The sequence below is a fragment of the Nothobranchius furzeri genome, chromosome 4 (assembly GCF_043380555.1).
Source record: "Nothobranchius furzeri strain GRZ-AD chromosome 4, NfurGRZ-RIMD1, whole genome shotgun sequence".
NCBI lineage: Eukaryota > Metazoa > Chordata > Actinopteri > Cyprinodontiformes > Nothobranchiidae > Nothobranchius > Nothobranchius furzeri.
Genome location: NC_091744.1, coordinates 79,306,779 through 79,326,543, shown reverse-complemented (window position 1 = coordinate 79,326,543; position 19,765 = coordinate 79,306,779). Strand labels below are relative to the sequence as shown.

Genomic DNA, 19,765 nt, shown 5'->3' with positions numbered 1-19,765 from the left:
AATTTTGTAGTCCTAAGTGTTGCTTTTCTCCTAAGACTATAATTGCAACCTGGGCTTGAATGGATTAATTAGGAAAATCGCTTTTTTGTGTGTGCAAATTCAATCTTGTTTGCAATCAATGGCCCACATTTGTGGGAGAATTTTGTAGTTTATCTCAGTGTTGATTCTGAAAGGAAACTAAAGGTTTTCTGACAAATGTGGTGGGGTGTACTCATTTATGCTGAGCACTGTGATTGATGAACACCTGACCTTTAAAGATCACGTTGCCTCTGTTGCTCGTTAATGCCGCTTTGCGCTGTATAACATACGGAAGATCAGACCATGCCTAACACAACATGCCACCCAGCTCCTGGTGCAATCTACTGTCATCTCCCGCCTCGATTACTGCAATGCCCTTCTAACTGGTCTTCCAGGCTGTACTGTGAGACCTCTTCAAATGGTCCAGAACGCAGTGGCGCGTCTGGTCTTCAATCAGCCAAAAAGAGCACACGTCACCCCTCTGTTCATTGAGCTCCACTGGCTACCGCTAGCAGCACGCATCAAATTCAAATTGCTAACACTAGCATACAAAGTCCGAGACGGTACGGCTCCCATCTACCTGAATCCTCTTGCAAAGGCTTACGTCTCGGCCCGGCCGCTCCGGTCATCACAGGATCGTCGGCTAGCAGTGCCTACACCACGCTCAGGACAATCCAGACTCTTCTCATGCATCGTTCCACAAATGTGGAATGACCTTCCAAGCACTACCAGAACTGCGGCTTCCTCTTCAATTTTCAAGAAACTCCTGAAGACCCTGCTCTTCAGAGAGCATCTTCTAAACTAGCACCTTCCCTGCACCCGTCCCCCCTCTCTACTGTCCACTCCTTGTTCCCTCCTCTCCATGACTGATGTCAAGTTGTTGTTGTTATTGTTGTTGTTAGCCTCAAGGGCAACATTCCGATTATCACTTGTAAGTCGCTTCGGACAAAAGCGTCTGCTAAATACATAAACATAATCACTGTATATGAAATGTCTCAATCATAACCAGAAGCACCAATTCAGTGCTATTCCTACTGCAACTTTTTCTAAATTCTCACACATTTTCTTTTTCTAAGAAGTCTTCCTCAGTGAGATAATGACTTCATAGTGAGATTTTGCTTATTTCTGTTCTCAAGCTTCTCCAGCATTTGGCGATTCTTTGATCCTTCCCTCTGGACGGACTATCAAAACATGACCGTCACACGGTTTTGATGAGATAAGGAGCTCAATTTCAGGCTCACCGCTAAGGTTAGATAAGTAGCAAGATCATAGAGCGTATGGGGGGGGGGGTCTGTCCTGTGGTGCAGACTCAGTGGTCTTAAGACAGCATGGTGCTTGGTTGTAACAAAGACTAGACCTGTAGGCTGAGATCAGACGGATAAAAAAGGGGTTGGACAGTTTCACGTACACTTTAGTGAGTGACACGCTTGGATGAGCTCCCTTCACTGAGCATTAAGTACAATTAAGTGAAGGTACTATATTCCTCCCCCCTCACAATGGCTGTAAATCCACTTCATCTTTGTGGCCTCTTAAACTCACTATTGGTCCCCTGCTTCCTCAAATCCCTCCTCAAAATATATAATCTGTCCCTCTGAATAGAGTTAGCAGTGATTCCCTATATCAGACACTCTAGTGGGTAAGGACATGACCTTTACCAGCATTTTCAATTGACATTTTTATTCTCCTTGTTCTCAATCATTGAAGCATAAAGGGCTAGAGGGTGCCTCTTAATAAATTCAGTTGTCTGAATTATTCAGAATGGAAATGGCTGAACATCAAGGTGATCTCCGATGCATCTTTGTCTTTTTCTAAAGAGGGGGCTTACTAAGACCACTCAGTTTCACATTCAGTCAAATGAAGTGTGGCTTCCCAGTCATTTATATGTGAAGAATAAGATTTTCTGCTCCTAAGAGGCTGATTATTGGAGTCTGATTGAAGTAACTGGTCTTTAACCTTGACAGGAAACTCTGTTGGATCACCGTTGCTTTTACGAAATAACACAAAGAGATGCTGCTAGAAGTTCTCCAACAAGCTTTTTAGGCATTTCTTCACACTATTGACTTATTTTTTCCTGCTTCCTTTTTAACTGTTCAGCTATTTCCTCACCTTCCAGAAGCACGTGCTCTACTTTCTTTGCTCCAGAGCAATACTTAAGAGTCCCGAAGTTTAAAGGTCTGTTGAGGTGAGACTGAGCTCATCTGACACATAAGATGGTATCTGCAGCTCCTGTAGGATTCGTTGGACCTGAAGGAATCTATCGTCACCTCACACGGCTTGCAGCCGGGGCCCCAAAGTTACTCTTGCCCATCATCACCTAACGTCATTGAGACCTGTCTCTGAGTTCAGTGGACTCAAGGATGTGCTTTAAGTCATGTTGTTTGCTGTCGGTGTGGCGTAGCTGATAAACCTTCTTGTCATAAGTCCAACTGAAGCAACATTTGTTTGTAGCTGCAGGTGCACAACCGAGTTATTATCCATTGTGTTATTTGACAGTTAAACTTTGTCAGCTTTTTTTTCTCCTACGTACTCGGTGGGTGGTAGATTTATCATTCTGTTGTGGAAAAAGACAAGAAAACGAAAGGGTTTCGAACAAAACCATATTTATCCATGATTCCTGTCTGATGAGGCTTCTGTCTTGGGTCCTGTGTGTGAATTTGCAACTCAGTGTGTGTGCTTGTGTGCAGCAGGGTTTCTGCACATATTGCTGACAGGCATTAAAGTGCAAGGATTAGAAACAAAGAAGAGGGCAGGAGGAGCGGATGTGGGAAAAACGATGGCAGCATGGAGATTTGTCATGGTATATTTCCTTTGTGGTTTACTTATTTTTAATTAGATTATTTTTCTTGCAGCGGCTAGATCTGTGTGGTTTTTATTCTCCCTCCATTAACGACTTAGCTTCCTGCTCAGGTTTTGGTCGTGCCGTATGAGTTTTATCTCTGATAAATAGACCAACACGAGCAAATCAAAGCCTTCAAAACCCACTAATCTACTAATAACATACACTTTTCAGACCTGACGTGCTTCAGCAATCTGGCAGGGTGAGATTAGAGAACAGCTTTCTCTAGGTTAAGTTCAAATCCACTGCAGGTGGTTTTGAAGAGCTTGGGACTTGTCATTTCAGGGGTTGGGTGTAATTACATCTCTGTTTGTTCTGGATTTAATCGTAATCAGCTCAAATGTTCAAAACTGGCGCGGCCCATGCAGGTCCAATTTTTACCATAATCTCTTGCCGCGCCGTTATTGGCTTATCGTGGCTGTAATTAATGTAAAACCCCGTTTAATTTAGCCGTGTTTAGTAACTGTGTGGGCTTCTGACAGCCAGATGGAAGCTGAGGTTGACAATCAGTTAGTCGAGCAAGCTTTTGTTTCAGTTCAAAGTTAGCCTCTGAGGAGGTAAGCCACTATATCTAAAGCTAAACACAGAACTGGTTGGGAATCATTTCTGCAGCAAAGCTTGAAAAGATGAAGTTTTCCCACCTTGACATCTTGTTGTCTTTCACTTTGCAGTTATGTGGCTGCGGGCTGCTCGGTGTGGGTATCTGGCTCTCCGTGTCCCAGGGCAGCTTCGCCACCTTCTCACCCTCATTCCCTTCACTATCAGCTGCCAATATGGTTATCGCTGTAGGCGCCATCGTCATGGTGACGGGCTTCCTTGGTTGCCTTGGTGCCATCAAGGAGAACAAGTGCCTGCTTCTAAGTGTAAGTTTGGTCTAAGTTTCTATACATGTCAACAGTGTTTTAGGACAGCATTTTTCTCACACTCATTAAACCCTGACATGTAGACAGAAATCTGGGGAAAATTGGAATTTTAATGTGGACATTCAAGTTTGGGTAATAGCTTTTATTTTTAGTAAAATTACAACTGAAATGTTTAAGCAAAGCAACTTTTTCACTGTTCGTGCATGTGTACACCACTAGTGTACGGTGCAGGAAAATTCGGAAAACTCACCTCAAAAATCCTTGAAAAATTGTATTATTGCTAAGGTGGAAGATCCTTATTAAGTAGTCAACCTATGATCTGTTTTATTTACCTTTATGGGAAAACAGAATAAGTATCACAAATTCACTTCTCTTTTAGCTCATTAACTGCCAATGACATGTTTTTACTGTGTGAGCGTCGGAACGAGCCCTCGCACCATAAGAACAAACATCCCAGCTCTAAAGCCGATCTTCATCCAGAGACGTCACACGTCACGTGGTCAGGAAGCAGAAAATCCATGTGTTAGGAGATCGTTTTGGGCCGCTGCTGTAAAAAAAAAAGTGAGGCGCGAACCGGAAAAGCTTCTGCCGATCACAATTCAACAACGGATTATGAAAGAACGGATAACTCTAGAAACGCGCTGATTCTTCGTGATGTAAGAGGTGAGTCTCCGCTTTGTTTTGGTTGTTTTGGCGTCAACATCATCCTAGCGCTCAATGTTCTGTGGCTCTTAAAAAAACACTGGCAGCGAATGAGTTAAAGATGCTTTAGCGGATGTACAGAACATGCTAGGTGTGTTCCACGGTCATGATCAAGATTTTTGCATCAGCCCAGAGTTTCTTTGTTTTAATTGACAACAATTATTTACCTTCCTTTTTTGTTTCCTGTAAAGTGCTGCTTTTGGAGATTGGATGTTTCTCTTTGCCGGTGACAGACATCATTCTGATATTTTTGCTTGCAGCAGTAAATGATTGTGCAACTGCATTGTGAAGGAGGTTTAAAGCATTTCCTCCAAACAAGTTCACAACCCCATTACAGGCTGCCACAACAAGCTAATGAGCTATCAAGCAATATTTACAGCTGGAAAACTTTTGCCTAAATACAGCATTTTACAATTCCTATTAAAAAAGCTAACGTTCAGCTAAATGAAATTATGTTTCAGTACGGCAACACAAAACAAATTTTAATTAATAAAATCTCCCCATTTTTGAAAATGGTTCCCAATTTTAATTTTATTTATTTTAATAGTAAATGGTAAAAGTAAAATACTTGTATGTTAACATTTTAACATAAATAAATGCCTTCTTGTTATCTAAAGCTACTAAATAAGTTATATGAACTTTTATGAAACAATAATATTAGGGATGAGCGAGTACACCACTATCTGTAGCTGTACTCGGAGTGGGCGTGGCCTAACCCGGAAGTGGGTGTAGTTTAACCAGAAGTGGGTGTGGTTTACATCAATAAATTATTTTAAGTCTGATCAGAAGTTGATGTGTGTATTGTTTATGTGAAAACTATTTACAGAGCAGCCTCTGAGTTGAGATTAAATGTTTTTGATCACAATAGTAAAGGAACTATTACAAAACAAGTTTTTCAATAAAATCAGAACATTAATATTTAAGTGCATGAATTAAGAGAGAGAGAAGAAAAGATCTTTTCTATAGCGCCTCTCAAGATAACAATGACGAGGCGCTTCACAAAAACAAAACATGTAAAATAGAAAAAAGAATTTAGAAAATGATTAAATATATATTTAAAATGAGCAAAAAATAGACAATTGTGATTAAAAAATGTAAAGAAAGAGAGGGAGTGAATAGGAAAGAGGGAGTGGATCCTGAAGAAGAGGAGAGAGAGAGGGGAAAAAAGCCCAACCGGAGCGGAGGCAGTGACTGACGCAGCACGAGCCGTTTTCAGCTCTGTCTTGTCAAATGCACCACGTACGTTATGAAAAAAGGAACTTTAAATAACTTTAAAGTAACTTTAAAAAGAAGCTGACTGAAGAAAACATAGGGAGTACTGAAGAAACGTGAACAGTGAAGCAAGCACAGAGAGATCCGTTACTGTGTGTGCGTGTATGGACTGGACGCGGACTGAGCTGTGAGCTCCCGGCTGCAGAGTTTTGTGTGTAGGGAGAGGCGGGCACTCTATTTGACTGGCCAATCACAGAGCGTGAAGACAGTCAGTTACCCAATGAGGATTTTCCTTCAGCACGATTACAGATATTTACGAGTTTTACTCATTTCATGCTCGTACTCGTCAAAAATGCTTTATCCGTACCGGATACTCGTCTGAAACGAGTATCTGGCTCATCCCTAAACAATATAATATGATATGATATGATATAATATAATATAATATGATATAATATAATATAATATAATATAATATAAATATGCCTTGGGAAATTGAATTAAAATGTAAAAGACTGAGAATACAATAAATACAGGGATTTAATTTTGTTACTGTTTTTCTTGCAGTGAGGACATTTCAGTCAAATGTGAAAGTAATCCACTGTGTCTCATCTGCTCCACAAAAGAATTCTCATGTTTGGTCCTGCAGCCAGCAACTGAACATCTGGCGTCTTTTGCTCACATTTTAGTGTTAGTATAGTGGGGAGATAATGGAAGACTGCAGATGCTTCTTCTAATTCTAGCATTCTTTGAAGTTGTGCCAGACTAGCCGCTAGACGAGTATTTTGGAAAATGCATTACATAATAATGCAAACAAATGACGGATGAAAAGTGCTGGACTTCAAACAAGGCTTTCAGGCAGATGCATTGTTTTTTTATGGCAGACGATTTGAGCCTTGGATTTTGTAACTTTGCTCACTTTCTAAATTTTAGGAAAAGAACAAATTGCTCTATGATTTTGTAAATTAAAACATCAAAGTTCGCACCAGCAAAATGCTGCCAGTATCATTAATGCCTTTTTTTTCTTAAAATGAACCAGTGCCATGGGTATTCTCACTTCTTCACTACCTTGAGTCTGCAGATCACTTTAAATAAAGCTGTCCTGCATGCAGCTTGATTGACTCTCAGTAATGTGACTCTGAGGGTTCATCCTGCAGCCTGGGAAACCAAAAAGTAACCACTGATGTGCAGTTGATGTTTTATGCAAGGTTATATTTGCTCATTTTTGCTTAAAAAAGAATATTATGCAAAACATTTGCATATTTGTTCTTTAGCTGAGATCTCAATGTAGGTACTGTGGGTGAGTTCAGTCTGGGTTGTGTGAAATCTCAGGGGCTCCCAAGAAAAAATGGAAATGTAGCTGAGCAATGGGATTCACTCACACCTACTTAAAATAGAAATCATAGCTTGTTCATTAGCATCATTCTAGTGTTTACAGTTTCTGTCATCCACTTGTGCAAAGTTGAAGGCTGCAGCAGTGGAGAAATTATTATATGAATCAGTAAACAGAGCTGCTGATTGACAGGATGCCCCAAAACCAGATGAGGAAAATTAGGGCAGTGATCCGTTAATAAACTCAAAAACTATTTCGTTTTAAACTAACAAGAGAATGCAACAAAAAAAAAAAAAACATTAAAGAGGAGGTTCGCTGATTCGTCACTATGAGTTTCACACGCATGCTAAATGTGAAAATGACCTTTTACCCCTGTTTCCTGCATTAGCCACCAAAAGAAAATAGATGGGGAAGTGCTCGGGTGAGAAAAAGCCACACTGAGTCACGCTGTGAAGTCGGCATTCATGGACCCATCTGGGCTCCCAACAGGGAAGGCTGAGTTAATTTCACATCCCGGAGAGAGCAGAGCACGTCTGGGCTAGTAGAAGCTAACCGTTAGCATTATCAACTTCACAACATGTCAGAACTCCTTCAGGCTTGTGTCATTTGTGGAGGTAAAACATCAATGTTGCATCAATGAAGAGTGAACAGAGGCAGTGGAAGAGTTGCATTGCTGTTAACCAGTCAGAGGCGAAATGGGACGATGGTGGCAGAGGAGTTAGTTGCCCGTCTCAGTTGTTGTTTCCAAGACACTGAAACCACCCTGCCTGCTGGTGTTGGTCGAAGGGACCAGCTGTGCCAGTGTTCACCTACCTCACTTTAGGGTCAGTGTGGTAAATGGTAAAATGGTAAATGGCCTGTATTTGATATAGCGCCTTCTAGAGTCCTAGAACCCCCCAAGGCGCTTTACAACACAATCAGTCATTCACACATTCACACACACATTCACACACTGGTGGGGATGAGCTACAATGTAGCCACAGTTGCCCTGGGGCGCACTGACAGAGGCGAGGCTGCCGAGCACTAGCGCCACCGGTCCCTCCGACCACCACCAGCAGGCAACGTGGGTTAAGTGTCTTGCCCAAGGACACAATGACAGCGACAGACTGAGCGGGACTCGAACCAGCAACCTTCCGATTACGGGGCGAGCACTTAACTCCTGTGCCACCGTCGCCCCAAGGCAGCTGTGGCTACATTGTAGCTCGTCACCACCAGCATGCGTGCGCTCGGTGGATGACTGGTTGTGCTTCCTGCTCCAGCACACCTGAAACAAATGATTTCTACTTTTCACTATAATGCCTTCTGCATAAACCTTTGAATTACTGATGTATTTGAAGCAAGGAAATGACTAAAATTATCAGGATGGTAGCCCTCAAGGAACAGAGTTGGTGACCCCTGCTTCAGACTTTCAAAATAAAATCAACTTATCCTGAAGAATTAATTAGTTCAGGTGTAAATAAATGATCTGGTGCATAATCTCTTTAGGCAATATGTGAAATATTTTCTCATCTGTGCAACTAAATAACATAAAACCGATGTCAAGCAGCCGTAGCTGGACGTTAAACCGTTGCTTTCTGAGGTTAATTAGAATCTGACTCATGAGAAATGTTGGTAAATGAGCACATGCTTAGACAGAGGTAAAAACATCATGGCCAGCTTCTCACCCTTAAGCCTGGTTTATGCTTCTCCGTCAGCTCCGCAAGGGACAGACACGCACGGATTGACGGAAGCGTTTTGCTCTCATACTTCTCCGTCTCCTGGGGAGTGTTGCAAAGCAATTCCCCGGCAGGACAACAGAGGGCGTAGCGCTGTTCTGTGGTATCCTGTCATGTATCGGTCCAAGATGGTGTGTTTATATTGTGTATTTTATGTATATAAGAGACTTTTAACATGGAAATATTTGTCTCTCATTCTCCCACCGCTTCATGCGCTCGCCACCTCTAAACCCACGTTTCCTGTCATTTCCGTCCACAAATAAAACGCTTGCTGCGTATCTTTTCACTCCTCCAGTCACGGGAGAATTAAACGTTCATGTTTTTAGAGTTTTTTTGCGAGGTATTCTTCAAGCTTCTCCGTGTCTGCCACTAGTTAAACTCGGCTCTCTTTGCAATGGCGGCGCTGTAAACAACAGCGGCGTCCTGACCAATCACAAGCTTGCGTTATCCGTCTCGTTCGACGGATGTTTAAAAAAGTGGGCTCGACTCCGTACGTACTTGCGTGCCTGCCGGAGCCCTACGCAAGGGCGGGTAATGGCGTTGCGTGTGCTCCGCACTGACGCAGACGGAGAAGCATAAATCAGGCTTTAGGCTGCAGGACTGTCTCAGACCTGCAAGAAGCAAGACATCAAGGAAACATGTCATAAAATATGTCAGCAAATTAATGCACCGTACGTATACAACATGCAATAAAAACACTCGATATCCATGAGCTTAATAATTATGAATGTTTCATTATTCATCACAAAGGCTACTCCGTCTTGATGTTCCACTTATTTTAAGCAAGAGTTACTTACGAAGGTTCAGCAATGGAAGGAGGTCTGTGTTAATTTTCAGCAAAAGGAGAAAAATGGAGAGCGAGAAACAAATGAAACCTCATGTACTGAAACTTTTGATGAGAACTAAAGTTGGGGCTCTGACTGCTTGCATTACAAACAGCTCAATCCCTTCAGAGCTCTTGCATCAGTCAAAAGCCTCCTTAAATCCTCAGCATTTGACGTGGCTTCCTTCACCTGCCTTACAGCTGTAAAGCTGAGCGAGAAGAGCAGGGAGGGATGGGAAAGACCGGAAAAAGAAACATGCAGCATGTAAAAGGACTGATATTTTAATAGGGACTAGAAACGACACATTTTGTATGATGATTTAGCAGAAATGGTCACGTTAAATCTATTTCTGGAAAAACTCTTTTGATCTTTTTTTTTTTTGGTAGGTTGTGTGGAGGATGGTGTCATGCTGTTAAAGATCAGAGCAGGTTCAGATCTCCCGGGTCCAAACTGATCTGAGCGTTTACCTCGACAACAACTCTCCTTAGGAGAAAACAAAAAACAAAAACATAAAGCGCAGACATCCACTGCAGTATATCTTCCAGTATTTTTCCTCTTACCGTTTATAGAGAAGATAAACAAACAAAAACATGTGGAGTAAACCACTGAAATATCAGTCTGAAAGGGCAATCGTTAAAAAAAGGAATTGCGAGTGGATGGCAACAACAAGTAGAGTGCATGCAAGTCTCCTCACACAAGTCCACTGAAGCGCCTCATATTTACTTACAGCAAAAAGTGCTTTAACATTCACCACCGGGTGACAAGTCAGCTGTGAAAGCACAACAGTGGTACATTAAACCGGCAACCCAGATACCGCCCCACCAACAGACCGTCGTAACTATTTAATGTGGGCCGCGGCACAAACAACACCCCCTCCCTCTCGAATGAGCATGGAATAAATAAAGGTTTCTCAAATCTGGGCTCGCTTGTTTCCTCCCATGCTGTGCAGAAGTGGTTGTAAATATTGAGCCAACGTGGCGTCAAGTGGGGAAAGAAGAACAGCAGCTGAGATGAAAGACCGAAAAGTTCATCATGGGAGTAATTTACCCCTCTCTCCTTTTTCTTATCACATTAACAAAGCCCTCCAGCATTTAATCTTTTTAGTCTGGCTTCATCAAATGCCTCCTCCTTGTTGTCTACGTTCTTCTCCACTTCCTTTCAAGTGCCTTTATTGTATTTTTAAGTCTCCATTTGTGTGTTGTAAAGATGAAAAAAGAATCAAACATTTATAGGAAATTCTGCTTCATTTACTTGTAAATCTGTTTTCACTGATGAACACTGGAGAATTTCAGGAATATTTATGGACAAATCGGTTCAGACGTTCTCCACAGTCGCTGTTTGCACACGGTTCTCACACCGGGAGTTATCTGACTGTGGGTGGATGCTTGCAGAGTGAAGGGGTTGGTTCAGAGGCAGCATCTGTCTGGAGCTGGCTGGAAGTAGGGCACGGTGTGAGAATCATAGTGAGGAAATTACAACATGGTTCTTATTTTACATGTACAGCTGACTCACCTGTATCAGTCCAAAGCATGTCCACATGTAAAGCAACACGAAGCAGCGTTGTTACCTGCAGGCTCCGCCGTTTCACAAAATCTCAGATTGTTTTCTTAACATTTTTTTAAAGTCTATTTTTCCATCTCATCCACAGTTCTTCATTGTACTGCTGATAATTCTCCTGGCAGAGCTGATATTACTCATCCTTTTCTTTGTGTACTCGGATAAGGTAAGTTTCATTCCTTCTTAGTGTTATGTCTGTATTGCATGTTTTAAAGGGTGGTTTTTTCAGCCACTGCAGTGTGTTCTGTGTAAAAGTAAAATTTATTATCATATTTGGCATTAATACCTTCCTGGGTTGTTTTAGTTCATCAGGACTGATGTGCTAACGGCTAGTCTGAGCTCATTTAGGCACATTCTAAATTTGTTGCTGCTGTCTTCAAATGGCTCCACATCAGTTTAAGGGACCTTGTTTTATTAAAAAACTGTTTTCTACAGTAAATTAATCAATAAATGGTATAAAGTCTCAGTCGTGTTGGAAGGAAGCTTGTATTAAAACGATTTCATTCTTAGTTTTTCTCCTTCCAAAAATACTAAAGAGGGATGTAATCGTCATTGCAAGGTTGCCAATTCTGCACCGAGCTGACGCAGCAGCACTGGTTTTAGTAATTCAACACCAGCAGGCAAAAAGCTCTGGAGTTATTTAAAAAAACCAGTAAACAGGAGCGACCCAGAAGTTATTTGTTGTACCCCATGTAATGATTTAAATTACATGTTATTTAATAAGCCATAAGGCATAGGATTCCATAGAAAATATGAAATCCACCTTATGGATCTGTGAGGTTATTTTAAACCAGAAGATTGTAACTTTTTAATGCAGGGATAACCGCTTCGTATTCACTCAGAGACAACAGAAGAGAGTCAAGTTTAAAAGTTAAACAATTTATTACTAAACAAATTAAACTAGACTAACTTTAAACACTACATGTATGGTGTAACTAAGGTGGATGAGACGGTGAATGGGGTGAGGTGTAATGTTGCTCAGAACCAGCAAATCTGAAGAAGCGATTAGTTCTGATGGGAACTGAAGGTGATGTCTTCGCTCTAAGCTTTGGTTAGGAGATTCATAAACACATTCAACGCCATTTTGTCGGCCTACATACCCTGAGCGGAAGTCCCCGCTAGATCAGGAATGTCGAGGTCCAGCTTGACCTTTTCTGGAACCGAAGCCGGTAGGAAAAGCAGCGGTTGCCGACCAGGCCAGTCTGTGAGATACTCCCGGGTCACGACAATTTTGTTGGCGTCTGGTGAGACCCAAACCTGGGTCGTGGTGGTTCAGCTTTTATTCTGAAAGGAACCGTTGCGTGGTTGGTAAAATGCAACAGATTTATCCAGCTTGTCGTTGGTTCTTTCGGTTGAAGAGGAAAGTTACAGATTGGCCACTCCGACAACTTCTCTAGAACGCTTTGAACTGGCGTTAGAGATGACGTGGGCATAGTTTTATACTTCGGATGTTTTGGTTTATGGTTGAATGAAAAGATGACAGATTTTACCAAACACCACCAAAACCACGCCTCCGTCAGATCTGGCAGATTCTGATTGGATCAGTAAAACAATGTGTCATGTCTTAACGCTATGTGAGATCAGTCCTAGTGGAACATTTAACGTCATATTACTTATTATATTCTATAGGATTATAATAAAGTAATTAATATTTTGATTTCACAGATTGGTCACATCTTATTTATTGACTAACACTTGACTGGATTAGTTTGTTAAAACAGAGTTCTTTGATTAATTAAAAGAAAAGAGTCCATTCTTCATTCTTCTGTTGAGCTGAAAAGAAGCAGGTTAGAAGGAATGCATGAGGCCTTGAGGCCATATCTCATGCAGACTAGTTCTGTGCAGAGGAGAGGGGGAAACAGTCATTTCATTCCGTTACACCTAAGAAGCCACAGCATCCTTTAGTTTTACTTTCATATCGAGTGAAGCAGGCTAGAGGCAAACACTGAGCTAACAATGCTAACGGGGAATTAAAAGCAAATAGTCTACTCTAAAATATTTCAAGCTACTTTTTCAATCACCAACAACAAATGTCCAAAAAAATTCTCTTCAACACCACGCCACATTCTGTTTGTGAGACAATAGTGCAGCGCCAAAGTAAACCGAGTTCAAATGGCCCATTTGGTGAACTGGGAAGTCGATACTAGACACGAATATGATAAACGCATTCATTTTCCAGTTGCTTGCATGGGTCAGAGTTTCCTTCTGCAGGTATATTTAGTTGTTTCTAAAACAGGAGCTTGAATGTCTTCATTCTACTCTTAACGCAGAGGTCAAAGGTTAGGCCTGAAAATGCAGCCCAGTCTTCACCAGTTGGCCTCCTGTAATTAGTCAGGCACATTTCCCATGACCTCTGTGGGGTCAAGTCAGGTGACTGTCTGTGGGGTGACAACAGATGAGGATATATAAAGCTGTGGTTATTATAGAGACACCTTTGCTCGCCACTATGTCTGTTTTAATCACCCCACAAATGTTTCCTCCTGAAGATAGTCCTTCGCCGCACGGCCCACGATGACTTCTAGTTGCTTTCAAGGACACGATGTTGGTAGATTTTTTTTTTTTAAGTTTCCGTGTCACGCAGCCCCGGAGACATCGGCTAATTCCCTGCATTTGTTCAGAGGTTATTGCTCAAACTTCCACTCTCAAGCAGATAAAAGAATTCATTTAGCAGCCAATCCATCCTCCGATTCAGATCAGGTCTCACAGGCACGCCAAGTCTGAGTAAACATGTTTGATGCTTTATCATCCAAATATTACTGACTTGTCTTCGGGGGAGTAAAGGGGGTGGGGAATGATGAGGAAACCGAAATCCCTCTGAGGGGATCTAAATGTAGATTCTCCTAACTTCAGGCTTGTACCTGTAAAATCAGAAAAAGATAGCAGAGCAGAAGTCAAAAGAGTCTTCATTAATAAAGGATTTAGTGTTGCTTTGGGACAACGTTCTCTATTACAAGTTCTGGTGAATATCCACCATGCTTTGTATTTGTCACATCTTGCAAAGTGGCTGTGTGTTGGTACCTAATGGGATGTGAAGCTGCCAAAATGTGGATTTTCCTTTCAGGTCCTCAAATGTCACTGAAAAGCAAAGTCATTACTGCAAATTATATGTTTTTTTCAGAAATGGCATTCTGTAGACAGCTCGCAAACAAATTCAAGGAGATTGTTACTCAGACGAAATAACATGTTCAAGATTGACAGGGTTGTTAGGGTGTCAGTATCAGGATGAAGGACAAATGGTGCGCACTGCACGAGAAACAGCTTTTTGTCTTCTCCTCTCCTCAATTTCCTTATCTTAAGAGGGATTTTGTATGCTGTGCGAGGCTCACTTCGTGTGCTGCTGCAGGCTGTGATCAGAGGAATTGCTAATTCACTTTCCCTATTTGATCCTATAATCACAGGGCATTTATTAACTAGTTTGGAAGATGTAAACTCGTTGGCAGCTCTTAAACATGTATCAGCACGCCCGCAAAACATAAATGTTGCTCTGTCAAATAGGTCATGCTCAAGTCACGACTGATGTGCAAACCGTGATCCTTCTCAAGCTGATGACCAGATGTGGGGAAAAAGACCAACTTGCTGTGTCGGATTTATCAAAAGGGGCGTGTTCTCCCGTCGCAGCCTTTATTCAGTCACTCGCTGCATCTTCACTCATAAAAGCTGCAGCGTTTTGTTCTAAATGGAGAAATTCTGTCTCATCGTTAAGCCGGCAGTCTTGCCTCCAGGTATGCATGGGTACCACTTTCTTCTTTGCACAAGCCTCAGTGATGTTAAGCTTTCTGATTAAATGCCATGTAGAGGCGCGTACTATAATAAAGGCCGACCCTGCAGTTAGCAAGCAGCTGACTACAGCAGATGGCTGGGCCACAAACCAGATTAGAGCCATCCGTCTTAAACACCGCGACCTCATTGCGCCTCCGTCGACCCAGCACGCCCAGCCGAACGCCAGAGAAGGTTTATTAGCTCAGAGTGAGAAGGAAGAGCCCCACAAGCCGAGATGCGCAGCGAGGAAATCGCATGCAGGGGAACCAAAAAGTGGGTGAAAATAAGTGAAATGAAAACATGAATGAAACGGTGCATCACAGGGAATGCTGAGGAGGTGAATGAAAAGCTTCGGGCAAACTGGGCGTATGGAAAGAGATGTCGTCAGAAAATAATATAGAAAAAGTCAAGACAGAAGCAGTGATGTCATGGATGAAGGTTGGAGCAGCGTTACGAGAAAAACAAATGTCAAATTCATCTCTAACAACACCACAAAGCAGGCAGGAACATCTGTGTGCAGCTGGATTTAGTCCAACCAGACGTGTTTGGTTGTTGCATTATTTTTGCCAGACCAATTATGGAGCAGGAACAGGATTTTCTCCGTGGATCTGTCAAGTGCTCCGGCCTCAGGCTACTCAGAGCAACGGAGGGAATTAAGTGTCCTGGTTAATGATGTCCTACTGGGGGACCCCTGACTCTGATGCTATTTGTCTCCACATCATTTATTACACTTTCCGGCCTTTCAAGACTCTTGCCCGGCGCTGTGCAGTGAGAGCAGAGCTGAAATAACGTTGACTCCTTTAATTCTCCGGAGTGGAAGGATTTGACAGTTCGTGTCTATCCTGTGATCCAATAATGATCCAGGAAGGGAGGATATGAGAATTTCTGAAAGTGGTGGAAAAAAGAAACTAAATTGTGTTTGTTGATATGAGTCAGTCCCAAACCTGTGTGCGGCAGATGTTAAAGGATGGGGCGTAATTGCCCCGTTTCAAGTTTGGATACGAGTTAACGCACCTATAGCGGGCGGAAAACAAGCCAACAATCCTTTCGTGATATGACAGCACAGGAACAAAGCTTTTTCATGTTTGTTGAATGCGAGTTTCTTTTTGATTGTGCCACTCTGAATGCATCCAATTTCAAGGGTTATAAACGAGGCAACCGAATAAAAACCTCCCCTTTTATGCTAGAGAATTGGTGTCAGCATCATGTTTTACTCTGCATGATTTATGGAGCTGCTTTTAATGAGAAATTGCTATTTTTTCATGATGAAAAGTCATGTACCATAATTTACCCAATGAGGTTTTACCATGCAAGCATCATTACATTTAGTTTCAGGCATGGCTGAAAAATACTTACTATGTAACGGTGTTTATTTGAGCAAAAATTGTAGAAATAATTACATCAAAAACACATTAACTAGCTTGGCAATTCAGCAGAGCGCACATGGTTGTGATGTGTTATAAATGTGTGCATTACATAAATCAACAGGCAGTAGTCTCGGCAGACCGTGATGCCAGTGAGCAGAATAGTTTTTTAAGAGAGGAGAAACATAATCAAGATTTTTTTTTAACACAAGACTACAGAACGACTTCACCAAAAGCTGCGACTCTGCGGACAAACTCCTTGTGAGCTTCTGAACTTCCTTTGGGCTTATTAGCATCATACTTCTGTGAGCTAATTGCTTTTAATCAGGGCCGTGACTCGATTAAAAAATTTAATCTAATTAATTAGAGGCTTTGTAATTAATTAATCTAAATTAATCACATTTAGAGTGTTTCTGTTTTAACTTCTGTTTTCAACTTTAAGACACGTTGCTTGTGATTGTTTACAGAGTAGTGAGAACACGGAGCATTCTCCCAGCGGCAGGCAGGTGCCTCTCGTTTGTCTGACAACTTTCATAAACTACTGTTAGGGCAAAGAATTATTCTGTCTGGTGCTTTCAGCGCTGCACAGATGTTACGTAAATGTTAAAAATATAGATAACAGCAACTTTTGTAAAGTTTCCGGTGCCACCGGGCAGCTGCAGCAGGGACGATCTCTGACAAATGTCCGCGATACGGACTCCGTTGTTGTCTCGAAGTTTTTTTCCCCCCCAAGTTAAGAAAAGAGGTGGACGGGTTTCCTAAATCCTGCATCAGTCCAAGCAAGGCAACTTTTTTCTGTTTTTATTCCGTTTTAGTAGCCATTAGCACTGTGCATTGTTGTGTGCGTCAGTGATATTCAGTCTACGAGGAAGTCGTGCAGTGACAAAGGTTCCGCCTTGCTCGAAATGCAAGCTGTGATTAAATGCGTTAATTTTTTTTTATGCGTCATTTCTTTCAAATTAATTAATCATAATTAATGCGTAAAAGTCCCGGCCCCACTTTTAATGTTTTCACGTTACTGGTTCACTTGAAACGTTCTGAAGCCGTAATTTTCCTGGCTTAACAATTGAATTGAATTCTTTATTGTCATTATGCATACACATAACAACATTTGGTTGGTAAGTCTCAGCTTAAAGGGCACTAAGACCACAAATAGAATGTTTAAAAACATGAAGAGTAAAAAAAAAAAAAGAACAATACATAACCTTCCCTTTGGGGAGCCATTTAAGACATGGCCACCAACCCAAAAACAAACAGCAGTTTGAAGTTAATCAGGTCCAACGGAGTGCTGGTGCTTCTGCCCAACAGCTTGATGTTAAAATTAGCAAGAGTTTTGCCCATTCAGGTGAAACAAAAAAATTAGAATATCATGCTAGTGTTAATTTATTTTATTAAATAAATGTAAAAGGTGAAACTAATATATGAGCTTGACTCATTACATGCAAAGCCAGATATTTATAGCCTTTATTGGTTGCAATTGTGATGATTATGGCTGACAGCTTGTGAAAACTCATCCATCCATTTCTGTCCACTTATCTGGGTTGAGTTGTCGACCATCTCCCTCTTCTGTGATCTCCAGAAACATACACACATTTAGTTTAGTAATGTAGATGAACTTATGGAATGTGTTCTGCAAATGTCAGTCGTTTTAGACTGAGCATTGGCGGACACATAATCTTAAATTATTAGAACGTGCCAACGTATTTTCCTTCAGTTGCAGCAGAGTTGGCCAGACTACAAAAACTCAAAAGCTTGAAGCCAACTGTAATCACACACCCTCTGTGCCAATACAGGTAGGACTGTGAAACCCAATTTAGCAGATGTCCTGTCCTTTTTTCCCATTTCAGTGTGGTAATGTGTTTACCGAACAACCTGTGCAGCAAGTTGGTTTCCATGTGAAATTAGACTCTGGAAGTCATTTAAAGGCTCTGAGAGCAGAAGCGATCGGAAGCAAACATTCTCAGAGAATCAGCTTCCTGATTGGTAGACATTCCCTTTCTTGTCCGATCACTAAAAATGTTGATTTGTATTGCTTTAAAGGGGAAATATGCAAAATTAGCTTTTTGCATCCTTTTGTGGTGTCATGTGAGTCTCTACTGCTTCTTCTAACACTCCTAACGTGAGGAAAAATATTCATTCACTTTCTTTCAGTTTTTTAGTTTAAGGAATTATGTGCTTAAAACAAGTCATTTAAAAAAAATCACCATTTGTGATGTCACAAATGGCAAAATTAGCACAGAACCACATTTCACTGAGAGGAGAGCAGTTACTGCTGGAGGAGCGCAGGCTCTACTCCGAGCCCCTCCTGCAAATCGGAGCTTCTCAGCTTATAGCAGCCTAAAAGAGGGATGGGTGGGCATGGCCAACTCCAGCTTCTTTTCGTAAAGTGACAGAGCCCTGAAATGACTCATTCTGGAAGGCACTGAAAATTCATGAATACAACTGCTAAGATAGCTTTATGTGAGAGGGATTTTGTGCAAAGAACTCCATAAACATGTTTTGTATCTACCATAGAAACAAAACGAGACATAATCCATCCCTTTTTAAGTGTCTAACACAAAAAAGATCAGATCTTTTACATTTTTGAGAACTGAAGCAGTTAGATCAGTCATTTAGTGTCCTGATGAGAATTCAGTACAGCTCCACCTCTCCGAGTACCTGCTCTCAGGTGTCCAGTGAAAACCAGTTCTGACAGTAGAGATTTCTCACAGTGCAAATTTAATGCATCTAAAGAGGCAACAGATTTGCTTTCTAAACTCGGGTAGAGGTGGGAAACAATCCACCGGTGACCATCTGTTCATTTCAGCAGAATTTGTTAGCATGTTCTTTCATGACAGGTGTTTATAAGACAGCACGCCAACCCTTTTACCTTTGTTTTCTGTGTTTATATGAAGCACACCGTCATTCACTTCTTCTCACCATGTAACATTCAAAGGTCTTTTTTTAAATTTGTATTTGTTCGGAGGGCGGAGTTCACAGGTGTCAAACTCTGGTCCTGGAAGGCCACTATCCCACGTTTTAGTGTTTTCCCTGTTTCAACACACCTGATTTCAACCAGCAGGCTTCTGGAGAGCTTTATGAGCTGCTGTACAGGTGAATGAACTGTGTTGAACAGGGAAACAACCCCACATCACCGCGCTTCTTCTCCAGCTTCACTGGCTGCCAGTCAACTTCAGGGTTCACTTCAAGATCCTGGTTCTGGGTCTGTAGGGCCTTACATGGACAAGCACCATCTTACATTGGTGATCTTAGTCCCTACACCCCCAGCAGGTCCCTGAGGTCCAGTGATCAAAGCCTACTGGTTGTGCAGCACCAGGCTAAAGACCCAGGGTGACAGATCATCTGCTGCTGTCTCCCCCTGAGCCTGAGATCAGTGGATTCAGTGGTCTCTTTTAAAAAGCAGCTGAAGACTCACCTGTTCATGCTGGCTTTGGTGTGACCTTCATCACCCTCTCCTTGTTCTGCTCTCCCCACCTATTCCACCTTCCTCAGGATCCACTGATTTCCCTCATTCCTATTCACTCTCTCTCTCTTTCTCTACATTTTTAATCACAATTGTCTATTTTTTGCTCATTTTAAATA

The 19,765-nt window shown here is 41.7% G+C and overlaps 1 protein-coding gene across 1 annotated transcript in view; it reads left to right on the top strand.

Moving 5' to 3' along the window:
* The window catches only part of tspan9a (tetraspanin 9a), a 137,432-nt gene that overhangs the window by 69,066 nt on the left and 48,601 nt on the right, over nucleotides 1-19,765 (top strand). Inside the window, exons 2-3 of the mRNA XM_015964984.3 lie at nucleotides 3,526-3,717; nucleotides 11,152-11,226. Of these exons, the coding sequence (XP_015820470.1) occupies nucleotides 3,526-3,717; nucleotides 11,152-11,226 (267 nt within the window). The remainder of the gene's footprint in view (nucleotides 1-3,525; nucleotides 3,718-11,151; nucleotides 11,227-19,765) is intronic.